General features: G+C 42.9%; 1 protein-coding gene across 4 annotated transcripts in view; it reads left to right on the top strand.

Moving 5' to 3' along the window:
* The window catches only part of MIER1 (MIER1 transcriptional regulator), a 670,836-nt gene that overhangs the window by 158,564 nt on the left and 494,597 nt on the right, over positions 1-17,675 (top strand). For all 4 annotated transcript variants that reach the window (XM_053693693.1, XM_053693691.1, XM_053693692.1 and 1 more), the window contains exons 5-6: positions 300-432; positions 554-618. In XM_053693693.1, coding sequence (XP_053549668.1) covers positions 300-432; positions 554-618 — 198 coding nt within the window. The remainder of the gene's footprint in view (positions 1-299; positions 433-553; positions 619-17,675) is intronic.

Below are 17,675 nucleotides of genomic sequence, written 5' to 3' on the forward strand. Positions count from 1 at the left end.
ATGAAAATGAGTGTATACTGTCCCTTTAACAGCTTTGCTGGGGTGTTTTTTGCCGCCTCCTGCTGGCCAGGAGTTGAATTCCCACTAGTAATTAAAATGGATTTGTGGACTCTCCATGCCAGGAAAGAAAATCATTTAATAACAATAATCACATGGCACTTATACTGTGCATTGTGTCATATTGTACTTTCCCTTTGGATGAGATGCTGTCGGATCTAGTACTTCTTGTCGTAGATAACAGCAAATTGTCATCTTTATTTTGTTATGGGCATGTACTATACAACAGTGCTATTTTTCAGGATGAGGCTATTAAAGATTCATCTGGACAAGAAGATGAAACTCAGTCCTCTAATGATGACCCAGCGCTAGGAGCTTCTAGTAACAGTGTACAAGAAACAATCCGGCCACGTCGGTGCAAGTATTTTGATTCAAGTAAGTTCGTTTTTCAGTTTAGTCTTTTGCTAAACTTGACAGCACTTTTTCAATTTCTGAATTAAAATGCTTGTGAAGCTTCAGGATTTAAATGATAAAATATATTACTATATTTTCACAGATAATGAAATTGAAGATGAATCTGAAGATGATGAAGATTATGTTCCCTCAGAAGAGTGGAAAAAGGTTAGTGCTGACGTGTATTCTTATCAAACATACTAGGGACATAAAACTACACAAAGTAAAAGCCTTACTGTGTTACGGCACTATTGATTTGCATATATCTGTGTTTTAACCCTTACAAAGAGGTTAAAGTGACAAGAAACCCACATTTTTCTTTCATGATTCAGACAAAGAATACAATTTTAAACAACTTTCTAATTTACTTCTATTATAATATTTGCTTCATTATAGGTATCCTTTGTTGAAAGGCTTAGCTAGGTAAGCTCTGCACCTTGGTGCTATTTGCTGATTTTATATGTGCAACCACCAATCAGCAAATAGCACCCAGGTGCTGAGCCTACCTAGCTATGCCTTTCAACAAAGGATGCCTAAGTAATGAAGCAAATGAAATAAAAGTAAATTGGAAACTTTGTTTAAATTGCTGCTTTTTTTTTGTCTGAATCGTACGAGAACATTTTTTGTTTCTTGTCCATTTTAAAACAAATTTAAATCCAGCTCCAGACCAGCAATGCACTACTGGGAACTAGATGAACACATCTGGAGAGCCAATGACGATACATATGTGTGTACCCACCCATCAGCTGCTAGCTCTTGATCGTACCTAGTTATGCTTTTCAACAAATGATACCAAAATAATTAAATACATTTGATGTCAGAAGTAAAGTGAGAAGTTTCTTTAAATTGGATGCTCTGTCTGAACCATAATAGTAATTTTTACTTTTATGTTCCTTTTAAGCATTTAACCCCTTCACGACAGAGGACGTGCCAGGAACGTCCTACAAAAAAAATACCCTTGCGACCAAGGACGTTCCTGGCACGTCCTCTGGGGTTTCAAGCAGTGGAAGCAATCCTGATCGCTTCCAGCAGCTTTTATGGTATTGCAGTGATGCCTCGATATTGAGGCATCCTGCAATACAATTTTCTTAGGTTGGTGGGGTGGTGCATTAGCAGTAAGGTGGATGGGCGGCCCATCGCTACCTGGCATCTGGTTCCTGTATGTGCAATGTGCACGTCGGGTGCCCGGAGCCTGGGGGAGGGCGCGTGTGTGCACGCAGCAACCACTGCTACCAATGTAATTGAAAGGGAAGGAGGGAGAGGGGAAAAAAATGATCAAAGGATATGGGAGAGGGGGGGGGGGTAGCTACACTACAGAGAAAAATCATATTTTATTTAAAAAAACAAACAAACAACTTTTTTTTGGGGGGGGGGGGCAAACTGGGTACTGGCAGACAGTACCCAAGATGGCGGCAAATAGGTAGCCGGGGGATCAGGGAGGTTGGGGGCTAAGGGGGGTTTAGCACAGCTGAATAGATATTTAAAGAAAAAAAAAAAGCCTTTTATTTTAGTACTGGCAGACTTTCTGCCAGTACTTAAGATGGCGGGGACAATTGTGGGGGCGGGGGGAGGGAAGAGAGCTGTTTGTGAGGGATCAGCGGGTGGGATGTGTCAGGTAGAAGGCTGATCTCTACACTAAAGCTAAAATTAACCCTACAAACTACTTAAAGGGCCACTAAACCCAAAATCTTTCTTTCATGTTTCAGATAGAGAATACAAATTTAAACAACATTACAATTTACTTCTATTATTTATTTTGCTTCATTTTTTAGATATCCTTAGTTGAAGAAAAAACAATGCACATGGGTGAGCCAATCACACGAGACTTATATGTGCAGCAACCAATCAGCAGCTACTAAGCATATCTGGATATGCTTTTCAGCAAAGAATATCCAGAGAATAAAACAAATGAGATAATAGAAGTAAATTAGAAAAAGGTATAAAATTGCATTCTCTTTCTAAATCACGAAAGAAAAAATGTGGGTTTCATGTCCCTTTAATTAACCCCTTCACTGCTGGGTATAATACAGGAGTGGTGCGCAGCGGCATTTCACAGCCTTCTATTTATCAAAAAACAATGCCAAAGCCATATGTCTGCTATTTCTGAACAAAGGGGATCCCAGAGAAGCATTTGCAACCATTTGTGCCATAATTGCACAAGCTGTTTGTAAATAATTTCAGTGAGAAACCTAAAGTTTGTTTTTATTTGATCGCATTTGGCGGTGAAATGGTGGTATGAAATATACTAAAATGGGCCTAGATCAATACTTTGGGTTGTCAATGGTTTGGAAATAGCAAAGTGTTACTTGTATTTATTGCCCTATAACTTAAAAAAAAAGCAAAGAACATGTAAACATTGGGTATTTCTAAACTCAAGACAAAATTTAGAAACTATTTAGCATGGGTGTGTTTTGGTGGTTGTAGATGTGTAACAGTTTTTGGGGGTCAAAGTTAGAAAAAGTGTGTTTTTTTCATTTTTTTCATCATATTTTATATATTTTTTTTTATAGTAAATGATAAGATATGATGAAAATAATGATATCTTTAGAAAGTCCATTTAATGTCGAGAAAAACGGTATATAATATGTGTGGGTACAGTAAATGAGTAGGAGGAAAATTACAGCTAAACACAAACACCGCACTGACTTAAAGGGACAGTCAACACCAGAATTTTTGTTGTTTTAAAAGATAGATAATCCCTTAATTACCAATTCCCCAGTTTTGCATAACTAACAGTTACGATACACGTTTTACCTCTGTAATTACCTTGTAGTGCTTTTGACAGACTTGCATTTTAGCCAATCAGAGCTGTCTCCATGGTAAAGTCACGTGCAAGAGCTCAATGTTATTTATATGAAAAACGTGAACTAATGCCCTCTAGTGTTGAAAAACTATCAAAATTCATTTAGATTAGAGGCGGCCTTCAATTAGCATATAAACCTCCTAGGTTTAGTTTTTTAGGTTTAGGAGTTATATATACAGCTCTGCTGTGGTGCTCTTTGCCACTTCCTGTTAGCAGGAGGATAAATCCCACAAGTAAGGATGAAATCCGTGGACTCGACATATCGTAGAAGAAATTAATTTATCAGGTAAGCATAAATTTAGTTTTTCTCCAACATAGGTGTGTCCGGTCCACGGCGTCATCCTTACTTGTGGGATATTCTCTTCCCCAACAGGAAATGGCAAAGAGCCCAGCAAAGCTGGTCACATGATCCCTCCTAGGCTCCGCCTACCCCAGTCATTCTCTTTGCCGTTGTACAGGCAACATCTCCACGGAGATGGCTTAGAGTTTTTTAGTGTTTAACTGTAGTTTTTTATTATTCAATCAAGAGTTTGTTATTTTAAAATAGTGCTGGTATGTACTATTTACTCTGAAACAGAAAAGAGATGAAGATTTCTGTTTGTATGAGGAAAATGATTTTAGCAACCGTTACTAAAATCCATGGCTGTTCCACACAGGACTGTTGAGAGGAATTAACTTCAGTTGGGGGAACAGTGAGCAGTCTTTTGCTGCTTGAGGTATGACACATTCTAACAAGACGATGTAATGCTGGAAGCTGTCATTTTCCCTATGGGATCCGGTAAGCCATTTTTATTCAGACAGTAAATAAGGGCTTCACAAGGGCTTATTAAGACTGTAGACATTTTCTGGGCTAAATCGATTCATATATTACACATATTTAGCCTTGAGGAATCATTTAATCTGGGTATTTTTGTTAAATAATATCGGCAGGCTTTCCCTAATCATAGGCAGAGCCTCATTTTCGCGCCGGTATTGCGCACTTGTTTTTGAGAAGCATGACATGCAGTCGCATGTGTGAGGAGCTCTGATACATAGAAAAGACTTTCTGAAGGCGTCATTTGGTATCGTATTCCCCTTTGGGCTTGGTTGGGTCTCAGCAAAGCAGATACCAGGGACTGTAAAGGGGTTAAAGTTAAAAACGGCTCCGGTTCCGTTATTTTAAGGGTTAAAGCTTCCAAATTTGGTGTGCAATACTTTTAAGGCTTTAAGACACTGTGGTGAAATTTTGGTGAATTTTGAACAATTCCTTCATACTTTTTCGCAATTGCAGTAATAAAGTGTGTTCAGTTTAAAATTTAAAGTGACAGTAACGGTTTTATTTTAAAACGTTTTTTGTACTTTGTTATCAAGTTTATGCCTGTTTAACATGTCTGAACTACCAGATAGACTGTGTTCTGAATGTGGGGAAGCCAAGGTTCCTTCTCATTTAAATAAATGTGATTTATGTGACACTGAAAATGATGCCCAAGATGATTCCTCAAGTGAGGGGAGTAAGCATGGTACTGCATCATTCCCTCCTTCGTCTACACGAGTCTTGCCCACTCAGGAGGCCCCTAGTACATCTAGCGCGCCAATACTCCTTACTATGCAACAATTAACGGCTGTAATGGATAATTCTATCAAAAACATTTTAGCCAAAATGCCCACTTATCAGCGTAAGCGTGACTGCTCTGTTTTAGATACTAAAGAGCATGAGGACGCTGATGATAATGGTTCTGAAATGCCCCTACACCAGTCTGAGGGGGCCAGGGAGGTTTTGTCTGAGGGAGAAATTTCAGATTCAGGGAAAATTTCTCAACAAGCTGAACCCGATGTGATTACATTTAAATTTAAGTTGGAACATCTCCGCGCTCTGCTTAAGGAGGTATTATCCACTCTGGATGATTGTGAGAATTTGATCATCCCAGAGAAACTATGTAAAATGGACAAGTTCCTAGAGGTCCCGGGGCTCCCAGAAGCTTTTCCTATACCCAAGCGGGTGGCGGACATTGTAAATAAAGAATGGGAAAGGCCCGGTATTCCTTTCGTCCCTCCCCCCATATTTAAAAAATTGTTTCCTATGGTCGACCCTAGAAAGGACTTATGGCAGACTGTCCCCAAGGTCGAGGGAGCGGTTTCTACTTTAAACAAACGCACCACTATACCCATAGAAGATAGTTGTGCTTTCAAAGATCCTATGGATAAAAAATTAGAAGGTTTGCTTAAAAAGATGTTTGTTCAGCAAGGTTACCTTCTACAACCAATTTCATGCATTGTCCCTGTCACTACAGCCGCGTGTTTCTGGTTCGATGAGCTAGTAAAGGCGATCGATAGTGATTCTCCTCCTTATGAGGAGATTATGGACAGAATCCGTGCTCTCAAATTGGCTAATTCTTTCACCCTAGACGCCACTTTGCAATTGGCTAGGTTAGCGGCGAAGAATTCTGGGTTTGCTATTGTGGCGCGTAGAGCGCTTTGGTTGAAATCTTGGTCAGCGGATGCGTCTTCCAAGAACAAACTCCTTAACATTCCTTTCAAGGGGAAAACGCTGTTTGGCCCTGACTTGAAAGAGATTATCTCTGATATCACTGGGGGTAAGGGCCACGCCCTTCCTCAGGATAGGTCTTTCAAGGCCAAAAATAAACCTAATTTTCGTCCCTTTCGTAGAAACGGACCAGCCCCAAGTGCTACGTCCTCTAAGCAAGAGGGTAATACTTCTCAAGCCAAGCCAGCCTGGAGACCAATGCAAGGCTGGAACAGGGGAAAGCAGGCCAAGAAACCTGCCACTGCTACCAAGACAGCATGAAATGTTGGCCCCCGATCCGGGACCGGATCTGGTGGGGGGCAGACTCTCTCTCTTCGCTCAGGCTTGGGCAAGAGATGTTCTGGATCCTTGGGCACTAGAAATAGTCTCCCAAGGTTATCTTCTGGAATTCAAGGGGCTTCCCCCAAGGGGGAGGTTCCACAGGTCTCAATTGTCTTCAGACCACATAAAGAGACAGGCATTCTTACATTGTGTAGAAGACCTGTTGAAAATGGGAGTGATTCATCCTGTTCCATTAGGAGAACAAGGGATGGGGTTCTACTCCAATCTGTTCATAGTTCCCAAAAAAGAGGGAACGTTCAGACCAATCTTAGATCTCAAGATCTTAAACAAGTTTCTCAAGGTTCCATCGTTCAAGATGGAAACCATTCGAACAATTCTTCCTTCCATCCAGGAAGGTCAATTCATGACCACGGTGGATTTAAAGGATGCGTATCTACATATTCCTATCCACAAGGAACATCATCGGTTCCTAAGGTTCGCATTCCTGGACAAGCATTACCAGTTCGTGGCGCTTCCTTTCGGATTAGCCACTGCTCCAAGGATTTTCACAAAGGTACTAGGGTCCCTTCTAGCGGTGCTAAGACCAAGGGGCATTGCAGTAGTACCTTACTTGGACGACATTCTGATTCAAACGTCGTCCCTTCCTCAAGCAAAGGCTCACACGGACATAGTCCTGGCCTTTCTCAGATCTCACGGATGGAAAGTGAACGTGGAAAAGAGTTCTCTATCTCCGTCGACAAGGGTTCCCTTCTTGGGAACAATAATAGACTCCTTAGAAATGAGGATTTTTCTGACAGAGGCCAGAAAAACAAAACTTCTAAACTCTTGTCAAACACTTCATTCCGTTCCTCTTCCTTCCATAGCGCAGTGCATGGAAGTAATAGGTTTGATGGTAGCGGCAATGGACATAGTTCCTTTTGCGCGCATTCATCTAAGACCATTACAACTGTGCATGCTCAGTCAGTGGAATGGGGACTATACAGACTTGTCTCCGAAGATACAAGTAAATCAGAGGACCAGAGACTCACTCCGTTGGTGGCTGTCCCTGGACAACCTGTCACAAGGGATGACCTTCCGCAGACCAGAGTGGGTCATTGTCACGACCGACGCCAGTCTGATGGGCTGGGGCGCGGTCTGGGGATCCCTGAAAGCTCAGGGTCTTTGGTCTCGGGAAGAATCTCTTCTACCGATAAATATTCTGGAACTGAGAGCGATATTCAATGCTCTCAAGGCTTGGCCTCAGCTAGCAAAGGCCAAGTTCATACGGTTTCAATCAGACAACATGACGACTGTTGCGTACATCAACCATCAGGGGGGAACAAGGAGTTCCCTGGCGATGGAAGAAGTGACCAAAATCATTCAATGGGCGGAGTCTCACTCCTGCCACCTGTCTGCAATCCACATCCCAGGAGTGGAAAATTGGGAAGCGGATTTTCTGAGTCGTCAGACATTACATCCGGGGGAGTGGGAACTCCATCCGGAAATCTTTGCCCAAATTACTCAACTGTGGGGCATTCCAGACATGGATCTGATGGCCTCTCGGCAGAACTTCAAGGTTCCTTGCTACGGGTCCAGATCCAGGGATCCCAAGGCGACTCTAGTAGATGCACTAGTAGCACCTTGGACCTTCAAACTAGCTTATGTATTCCCGCCGTTTCCTCTCATCCCCAGGCTGGTAGCCAGGATCAATCAGGAGAGGGCATCGGTGATCTTGATAGCTCCTGCGTGGCCACGCAGGACTTGGTATGCAGATTTGGTGAATATGTCATCGGCTCCACCATGGAAGCTACCTTTGAGACGAGACCTTCTTGTTCAAGGTCCGTTCGAACATCCGAATCTGGTCTCACTCCAACTGACTGCTTGGAGATTGAACGCTTGATCTTATCAAAACGAGGGTTCTCAGATTCTGTTATTGATACTCTTGTTCAGGCCAGAAAGCCTGTAACTAGAAAAATTTACCACAAAATATGGAAAAAATATATCTGTTGGTGTGAATCTAAAGGATTCCCTTGGGACAAGGTAAAAATTCCTAAGATTCTATCCTTTCTTCAAGAAGGATTGGAGAAAGGATTATCTGCAAGTTCCTTGAAGGGACAGATTTCTGCCTTGTCTGTGTTACTTCACAAAAAGCTGGCAGCTGTGCCAGATGTTCAAGCCTTTGTTCAGGCTCTGGTTAGAATCAAGCCTGTTTACAAACCTTTGACTCCTCCTTGGAGTCTCAACTTAGTTCTTTCAGTTCTTCAGGGGGTTCCGTTTGAACCCTTACATTCCGTTGATATTAAGTTATTATCTTGGAAAGTTTTGTTTTTGGTTGCAATTTCTTCTGCTAGAAGAGTTTCAGAATTATCTGCTCTGCAGTGTTCTCCTCCTTATCTGGTGTTCCATGCAGATAAGGTGGTTTTACGTACTAAACCTGGTTTTCTTCCAAAAGTTGTTTCTAACAAAAACATTAACCAGGAGATAGTCGTGCCTTCTTTGTGTCCGAAACCAGTTTCGAAGAAGGAACGTTTGTTGCACAATTTGGATGTTGTTCGCGCTCTAAAATTCTATTTAGATGCTACAAAGGATTTTAGACAAACATCTTCCTTGTTTGTTTATTCTGGTAAAAGGAGAGGTCAAAAAGCAACTTCTACCTCTCTCTCTTTTTGGATTAAAAGCATCATCAGATTGGCTTACGAGACTGCCGGACGGCAGCCTCCTGAAAGAATCACAGCTCATTCCACTAGGGCTGTGGCTTCCACATGGGCCTTCAAGAACGAGGCTTCTGTTGATCAGATATGTAGGGCAGCGACTTGGTCTTCACTGCACACTTTTACCAAATTTTACAAGTTTGATACTTTTTCTTCTTCTGAGGCTATTTTTGGGAGAAAGGTTTTGCAAGCCGTGGTGCCTTCCATTTAGGTGACCTGATTTGCTCCCTCCCTTCATCCGTGTCCTAAAGCTTTGGTATTGGTTCCCACAAGTAAGGATGACGCCGTGGACCGGACACACCTATGTTGGAGAAAACAGAATTTATGTTTACCTGATAAATTACTTTCTCCAACGGTGTGTCCGGTCCACGGCCCGCCCTGGTTTTTTAATCAGGTCTGATATTTTATTTTCTTTAACTACAGTCACCACGGTATCATATGGTTTCTCCTATGCAAATATTCCTCCTTAACGTCGGTCGAATGACTGGGGTAGGCGGAGCCTAGGAGGGATCATGTGACCAGCTTTGCTGGGCTCTTTGCCATTTCCTGTTGGGGAAGAGAATATCCCACAAGTAAGGATGACGCCGTGGACCGGACACACCGTTGGAGAAAGTAATTTATCAGGTAAACATAAATTCTGTTTTCATTTTAGTGGGATTTATCCTTTTGCTCCCGGTGTCTTTTGTTCAGAATATGGCGACCGGGAGCCGACTTGTGTAACGCCCACGAGGGGCGGAGCTTGTGAACAGCGCGAAAGTATTCCCTCCTAACCCTTCTGACTAATCACTAGGAATGGAGGTTGGTGCCAGATAGCAAACTCTTCCTGTCTTCTACTTCCGGTTATCGGAAGAAATGTGTTTGTGTATAATTTCTTGCGCTCAAGTCAGCGCTATAAGGAAAGAGTTATCATGTTGTACATTAAAATAAACTTAAATTTTGGGAAGCTGATGATGTAAAGCGGGCTCCATGGGGTTAATAGTATTATCAATTCCCCCATACATGTTCAACCATGTCTAGCCTTGTAAGAATAAAGGTTCACTTTTTTATCAATTAAAGAGACAGCAGGCTGTCCTTTTTAAGTGTTCTGCCATATGTGAGGCAGATTGATTAAATAGGTATACACTACATTTTCTATCTCAAATGCAGTGCTCTGCGGTTCCTTGCAATTTCCATCTGGAATTGCTGCACTAGTCATTGCTTCCTCAAAGTCATAAGCAATGTTTGTGAACAAAGAAGTGACATTGTTAATATAATTCTGCAATGTTTGCAGGCTATTTAGTTTACCTTTGTGTACAGAAATAAAAAGTTGCCTTTTAAAATTTAAAGAGACCGTAACGTTTTTTTAATGTGTTAATTTTCGCTAAAGAATCCAGCTGTTTTATTTGTGTAAATCACCTTTTATGATTAAAGGTGGTCCAGGAGACTTTTCTAGAGGTCTATTGCTTTTGGTTTGGATTCCAATATGGTTCTACCAATCCGATGGCTAGGCACATACTGCTTAGGAGCATTGTGACAATGGGCGAATATACAACAAAGTTCTCCTAAGGTGTTATCAAAAATGTTATAGCCCTTATGGAGTTTCCCTGTCTTTAATACATTGTCTATTTTTTTTTCTTACGCTGTTTTAAAAACAAAACAAAAACAAAAACAAAATTTGCAGTAGGTCGTCTTCTTTCAGAATGATTGACTTAGTGGTGGTTATTTCAAAATGTTTTCTTCCCTGCAGTTAAGAGGAAGATATTTCGGTAATACCAGACTAGGCATTCTCAGTCTAGGATGAGCTAAATGCCTTTATCTGATCAGGAGCTTCTTGAGGACGTTTTAGCTACTCTGGGTGGCTCCAACACTTGTAGGTTTGTCTAATATTATGATGGACCCGTTATGGTGGAAGTATTCCTGTAACAGCTAGGGTTATAGGGTTCTTCCCATTTTTTCTTCCCCTATACTTAGAAGGAAGATACCTAGGGGAAAATAGAATCCTCTCGTTGGTTTAGAGATTTCTTTTTAAAGAGACGATGAGTCCACAGATTTCATCCTTACTTGTGGAATACGCCTCCTGGCCAGCAGGAGGAGGCAAAGAGCACCACAGCAGAGCTGTATGTATAGCTCCTCCCTTCCCTCCCACTCCAGTCATTCTCTTTGCCTGTGTTAGTGATAGGAAGAGGTAAAGTGAGGTGTTAGTTAGATTCTTCAATCAAGAGTTTGTTATTTTTAAAATGGTACCAGTGAGTGATATTTTATTTCAGGGTGTAGCCGTATTCCTTGTCAGCCTCTAAAGTAGAGCTACAGGTGGCTTTAAAGCAGTGGGAACTGGTGGGACTATACTCTCACTGCGCCTCCCATACTCTATGCTGCCCTTTTTGATGATGGTCTTAGCAGATATTAACTAAGGCCCTATCTGTGTCCGCAGGGCTATTGGAGGAAACAAGACCTCTGGATCCTGTGGGAACATTCATGCTGTCGCACAGCAGCAAGGTAAGTGCAGTCTTTATTTCTGGGCCATATCTTCTCAGAATTGACTATGCACTTATATTGGTATGTGTGGGAATCATGGGCTCCCTACTGAACAGAATGGCAGGTTTCACATGTTCATGCTAATCAACAATTTGCTAGCAGTCATGCTGGGACTAAGGGGATAGGACTCTTTATTTCAGAGAGTTCTCCTGGTTTTTTTTTTTTTTATGATCGGAGTTTTTATTCATTAAGACTCTGGTACATGGCTATACAATTTTATGGGCTGTATGATTTGTTTGTGAATGATCAGCATTTTATTTTTGCCGGGTAGAGCGCAGAAGGAAGTTTTGAGCGACGCCCACAATGGGCGGAGTTAACTTTGACGCGCTGGAGCGTTCTTACGTTGTCAGGAAGCCGCGCAGTGTCTTTTGCACCGGAGTCCCGCAGTTCAGTGTGTGGCACGTTTAGGTTTTCTTCAGCAGCTCAAGTGTTACGCTAAGACCGCATGGAGACAAGCTGGCGGTCTTTAGTGTTCTCGGACACGTTCAGGAGTTGTTTTTCAGAGTGGTCTGTGTACTGTGGGGGCAGGTAGGCGCTTCAGCAGAGCTGTTAAGGCGAGGTGGTCTTATTTATTTTCAGATTTAAACTCATTTCATAGAATTTGGTTATCGTTCAATTCAATGCAGAAACATTTTTAAGACTTTTATTTCTTAAAGTCACAGTACCCTGTTGCTTTTCAAAGTATTGACAGAGGTTTTCATTAATGTTAATAGTTCTGGGCTATAATTTATAAATTATTTAAAGGAGCTAAGACCAAGTTTTTTCTTTGTTGTTGTTATCATGGATTTAGATGATATCCAAGATGTTACATGTGCCATGTGTCTGAATGCCAATGTGGAACCTCCTGTTACTTTGTGTCCCTCATGTATTGAGAGTGCTTTGCAATGTAGAGAACAAATTTTCTTTGATAAAAAGTTGCCCAAAACTATTGCTTCTCAGGAGTCAGATGACATGCAGAGTATGCCGCAGCTTTCTCCCCAAGAGTCACAGCCCTTAACACCAACTCAAGCGGTGCCAAGTACTTCTTCCGTTTCTACTGTGGTTACGTTAAAGGACATAGCTGCAGTTATGTCATCTACACTTTCTGAGGCGCTTTCTGCCTTTCCCATATTTCAAGGTAAGCGCAAAAGGAAGGATAACCACGTGCTCAATGCAGGTTTTGATATGCTGGCGATCTCAGAGGTACCCTCCCAGGGCTCTGAATTGGAGGGTATGGAGGTCCTATCCGAAGGTGAACTTTCTGATTCACAAGTGCTTTACCACTGGCGGATTCAGAAGTAGTTTCTTTCAGGTTCAAACTTGAACACCTCCGTTTATTATTGAGGGAGGTTTTGGTTACTCTGGACGACTGTGACTCAATAGTGGTTCCTCCAGAGAAATTGAGTAAGCTGAACAGATACTTAGAAGTCCCTTCTTATTCTGATGTTTTTCCAGTTCCCAAGAAAACTTCAGAAATTATTGCTAAGGAATGGGAGAGACCAGATATTCCCTTCTCTCCTTCTCCCGTTTTTAGGAAAATGTACCCTATAGCTGACACTATTAGGGACTCTAGGCAGAAGGTCCCTAAGGTGGAGGGTGATATTTTTTTTTTTTTTAATTTTTAAGAGCTTTATTTGAAAATAAACGTGTACAAAGATACATGCACCACAAGTGCGAATTCAAAACATACAGTTTCCACCATTACATTCAATACATAAGTACATAAAGCAGGGAATAAAACCACACACAGGTAGAAGGCGCATATAACCTCAATATTAGCCACGGTTGTTTATCTTGGTGCAAAATAGTAATAGAAACGTAAGCTCTATCTTTTCCAATTTTCCTTACCACTTTACATTCCGCTAAATCTGTAGAAGTATATATTAAATAGCTATTATTAACTTAAAGCGACATGCACTATAGATGTATAGGTATCAATAGAGAAACAAATTAACGAATCAGGCCAGGGGCAGGGCCACACGCGTCAGGTTTTTAGGGGGGGGGGGGCATCCGTAAAGCAGGGGTAGGGAGAATGGAGCCGGCAAAAAGTCATTTGGAGCAAGCCCAAAAGGGCCGAAACTCATCTAGAGGGCACGTGCTCCCCCATTCCACATCTGGAGTAGTGTTTCATGTACATCAAGTTTTGCTATAAGCATGTAATGATATCTCTCCAGCCGCAGGAGGTCGCAAACTCTCTGCTTCCAGTCAGCCACTGAGGGCACCACTGTCGATTTCCAGTGGGCAGGGATCAGAAATTTCGCACCCATCAGCATGTACATGAGTAGGGTCTTTTTTGCTGGGTTCTGTAATTGGCACGAGAAGTGAAAGAGCAAGGACTCAGGGGCCCTGGGGATAGCCATCTCCAGGATCCGCGTCATCTCCTCCCAGACATCTCTCCAAAAATTTTCAATTAAGGGGCAATCCCACCAAATATGCAGAATCGAGCCCACCCCTCCACAGCCCCTCCAGCATCGATCAGAGACAGCCGGGTATATTGCCTTGAGTCGAACTGGTGTAAGATACCACCTGCATAACAGTTTATAGTGTGATTCCTGCGCATGAGCAGAGACCGTCCGGGCCGCCCTAAACATACGCTGCCAGTCTTCCGTTGTCAATTCAGTGCCTAGCTCTCTATGCCACATGTTAACAAAGGTCGGGGGCGGACTGTCCCTGGGGAGTAAGAGCAGTTTGTAGATCTTGGAGATCAGGTGTCGTGGAGCAGCCGATTGTATGCACAAAGACTCGAAAGGGGTAGGTTCCCTAAGAAATTGTCGATTATATTTATGAGTGGTTATGAGGTGTCGTATCTGTAGGTACATATACCAGGTCAGTGGGCGGTCTGGATAGGACTCCAGCACCTCCTGCCTCTCCTTAAGTCTTCCATTATCTAAAAAAGAGTGGATGTAGTTGCTGTCCAGGGGGCCCGCCAAGCGGGAGGCCCTAATTTGCAGAGGAATGTCCGGGTTCTCGTAAACCGGTGTCAGCGGGGAGCAATTAGTGGTGATATGTGACTCAGTACGAGTCACCCTGTCCCATTCGCGAAACAGCTCCTCTAATAAAGGAAATTTGGAGATGCATTTTGGCCTGTGTGGGACAGGTCCCCAAAGCAGGGTAGACAAGCCCCCAGTACCGAGAATGGAGGAGTCAATACTTATCCAATCCTTTTGTACGTTGCTCTGGCACCACTCCACCGCTCTCTGGAGCAGGACAGCTCTCCTGTATAGGCACAGGTTGGGGAGTCCCAGTCCCCCACTCTCTCTGGGCAGGTACATCGTCTTTCTGTTCACTCTGGGTCTGATGTCCTTCCAGACATATTCCTCAATCAGCTGTTGGAGTCTCGGGAGAAAAGAGTGAGGGAGAGCGATCGGGATCGTTTGAAAAAGGAACAGAATCCTGGGCAGGACATTCATCTTCACCACATTTATTCTTCCCAGCCAGGAGATCGTTTTGTGTCTCCAGGCTGAGAGATCATGCGAAACCTCTGCTCTGAGAGGTACATAGTTGGCTTCAAATAAGTCAGATAGGGATGCCGTGATAGTTATGCCTAGGTATTTCAAGGATTTTGACTTTATCGTAAAGGGGCAGTGGTTATGTAACCAAGTCATGGTTGCGGTAGGCATAGCAATCCCCAACAGTTCCGATTTAGTATTGTTCAGGAGGAAGTGGGAGACCCCTCCGTACCGTTTGAATTCGTCTAATAGGGCCGGTATCGATGTTTCAACATCTGTTAATGTAAATAGCAGGTCGTTTGCATACATAGCAATTTTATGCTCCTTTGGCCCCAGTCTCAGCCCCTTTATCAGGTCATTCGCTCGGATGTTACTAGCTAAAGCCTCTATTGAGATGGCGAACAGCAGGGGCGACAGCGGGCACCCCTGCCTAGTACCATTTGCGATGGTGAAAGGTTCAGAGAGAATGTTATTTACTCTGATTTGTGCTGTGGGCGCGGAGTATAAAGCAAAGACCGTCTTCACAAAGTTATCGCCGAAGCCCATCTTCCCCAACGTGTGTTTAAGGAAATGCCAATTCACCCTATCGAACGCCTTTTCGGCGTCTGTCGATAGTAGAGCTAGAGGGATTTTATTACTTGAGGTGTGAGACATAATCTGTAGGATTTTGATGGTATTATCTCTCGCCTCCCTACCAGGCACAAACCCCACCTGATCCAATGATATTAGCGAGGGGAGGAATCTATTTACTCTATTGGCCAGGACTTTTGCTATTATCTTGACGTCCGTATTGAGAAGTGAGATTGGGCGATAACTCTGCGGTCTGTCGGCAGGTTTTCCTGTCTTAGGTAGAACCGTTATGTATGCCGCGAGCATGGAGGCCGGTAGAACCCCCGTCTCAGGCAGCTCATTGATAAGGTTTTGGAGATGCGGCAACAGTATAGGCGAGAATGCTTTGTAGTATTTAGCCCCGAACCCATCAGGGCCGGGGCTCTTGCCGTTGGGCAAGTCAGCTACAGCTCTCTGCACCTCTTCCAAAGACAAGGGGGACTCCAAAAAGTCTGAGGCGTCGCTCTCTAGCCTTGGTAGGTGTGTTTGATGCAGGTAATTTTGAGCGCCGGATATATAACCATGGCACTCACCTGGATTACTAGACAGTGTCTCTTTCAAATTGTACAGCGTACTATAGTAGGACCTGAAGGCCTCCGCTATCCCAGTGCTGCTTCTGTGAGTGTTATTGTCACTGTCCACTATAGTGTGCACGTGTGATTTAAGTTGAGCTCGGCGTAGTGCCCGTGCTAGCAACTTTCCCGCCTTGTCGCCTCCCTCATAATACTTTTGTTTAAGACGAAAGGCTTTCCGCTGATCATCTTCCTGCAAGAGATGCTTGAAGTCAAGTCTAGCCTGAGTCAGTTGCCTTTCAAGGTCAAGGTCGCGTGGTCTTTGTTTGTGTTGAGTCTCTAAACTAGTAATATTCTGTAGAAGGCGGTTGTATTTCTCCAACATAGGTGTGTCCGGTCCACGGCGTCATCCTTACTTGTGGGATATTCTCTTCCCCAACAGGAAATGGCAAAGAGCCCAGCAAAGCTGGTCACATGATCCCTCCTAGGCTCCGCCTACCCCAGTCATTCTCTTTGCCGTTGTACAGGCAACATCTCCACGGAGATGGCTTAGAGTTTTTTAGTGTTTAACTGTAGTTTTTCATTATTCAATCAAGAGTTTGTTATTTTCAAATAGTGCTGGTACGTACTATTTACTCAGAAACAGAAAAGAGATGAAGAATTCTGTTTGTATGAGGAAAATGATTTTAGCAACCGTAACTAAAATCCATGGCTGTTCCACACAGGACTGTTGAGAGCAATTAACTTCAGTTGGGGGAACAGTTTGCAGTCTCTTGCTGCTTGAGGTATGACACATTCTAACAAGACGATGTAATGCTGGAAGCTGTCATTTTCCCTATGGGATCCGGTAAGCCATGTTTATTACGATTGTAAATAAGGGCTTCACAAGGGCTTATTTAAACTGTAGACTTTTTTTGGGCTAAATCGATTGATATTAACACTTATTTAGCCTTGAGGAATCATTTATTCTGGGTATTTTGATTTAATAATATCGGCAGGCACTGTTTTAGACACCTTATTCTTTAGGGGCTTTCCCAAAGCATAGGCAGAGTCTCATTTTCGCGCCGGTGTTGCGCACTTGTTTTTGAGAGGCATGGCATGCAGTCGCATGTGAGAGGAGCTCTGATACTTATAAAAGACTTCTGAAGGCGTCATTTGGTATCGTATTCCCCTTTGGGTTTGGTTGGGTCTCAGCAAAGCAGATACCAGGGACTGTAAAGGGGTTTAAAGCTTAAAACGGCTCCGGTTCCGTTATTTTAAGGGTTAAAGCTTCCAAAATTGGTGTGCAATATTTTCAAGGCTTTAAGACGCTGTGGTGAAAATTTGGTGAATTTTGAACAATTCCTTCATGTTTTTTCGCAATTGCAGTAATAAAGTGTGTTCAGTTTAAAATTTAAAGTGACAGTAACGGTTTTATTTTAAAACGTTTTTTGTACTTTCTGATCAAGTTTATGCCTGTTTAACATGTCTGAACTACCAGATAGACTGTGTTCTGAATGTGGGGAAGCCAGAATTCCTATTCATTTAAATAAATGTGATTTATGTGATAATGACAATGATGCCCAAGATGATTCCTCAAGTGAGGGGAGTAAGCATGGTACTGCATCATTCCCTCCTTCGTCTACACGAGTCTTGCCCACTCAGGAGGCCCCTAGTACATCTAGCGCGCCAATACTCCTTACTATGCAACAATTAACGGCTGTAATGGATAATTCTGTCAAAAACATTTTAGCCAAAATGAACCCTTGTCAGCGTAAGCGTGGCTGCTCTGTTTTAGTTACTGAAGAGCATGACGACGCTGATATTAATATCTCTGAAGGGCCCCTAACCCAATCTGAGGGGGCCAGGGAGGTTTTGTCTGAG

The sequence above is a fragment of the Bombina bombina genome, chromosome 10 (assembly GCF_027579735.1).
Source record: "Bombina bombina isolate aBomBom1 chromosome 10, aBomBom1.pri, whole genome shotgun sequence".
NCBI classification, from domain to species: Eukaryota; Metazoa; Chordata; class Amphibia; order Anura; family Bombinatoridae; genus Bombina; species Bombina bombina.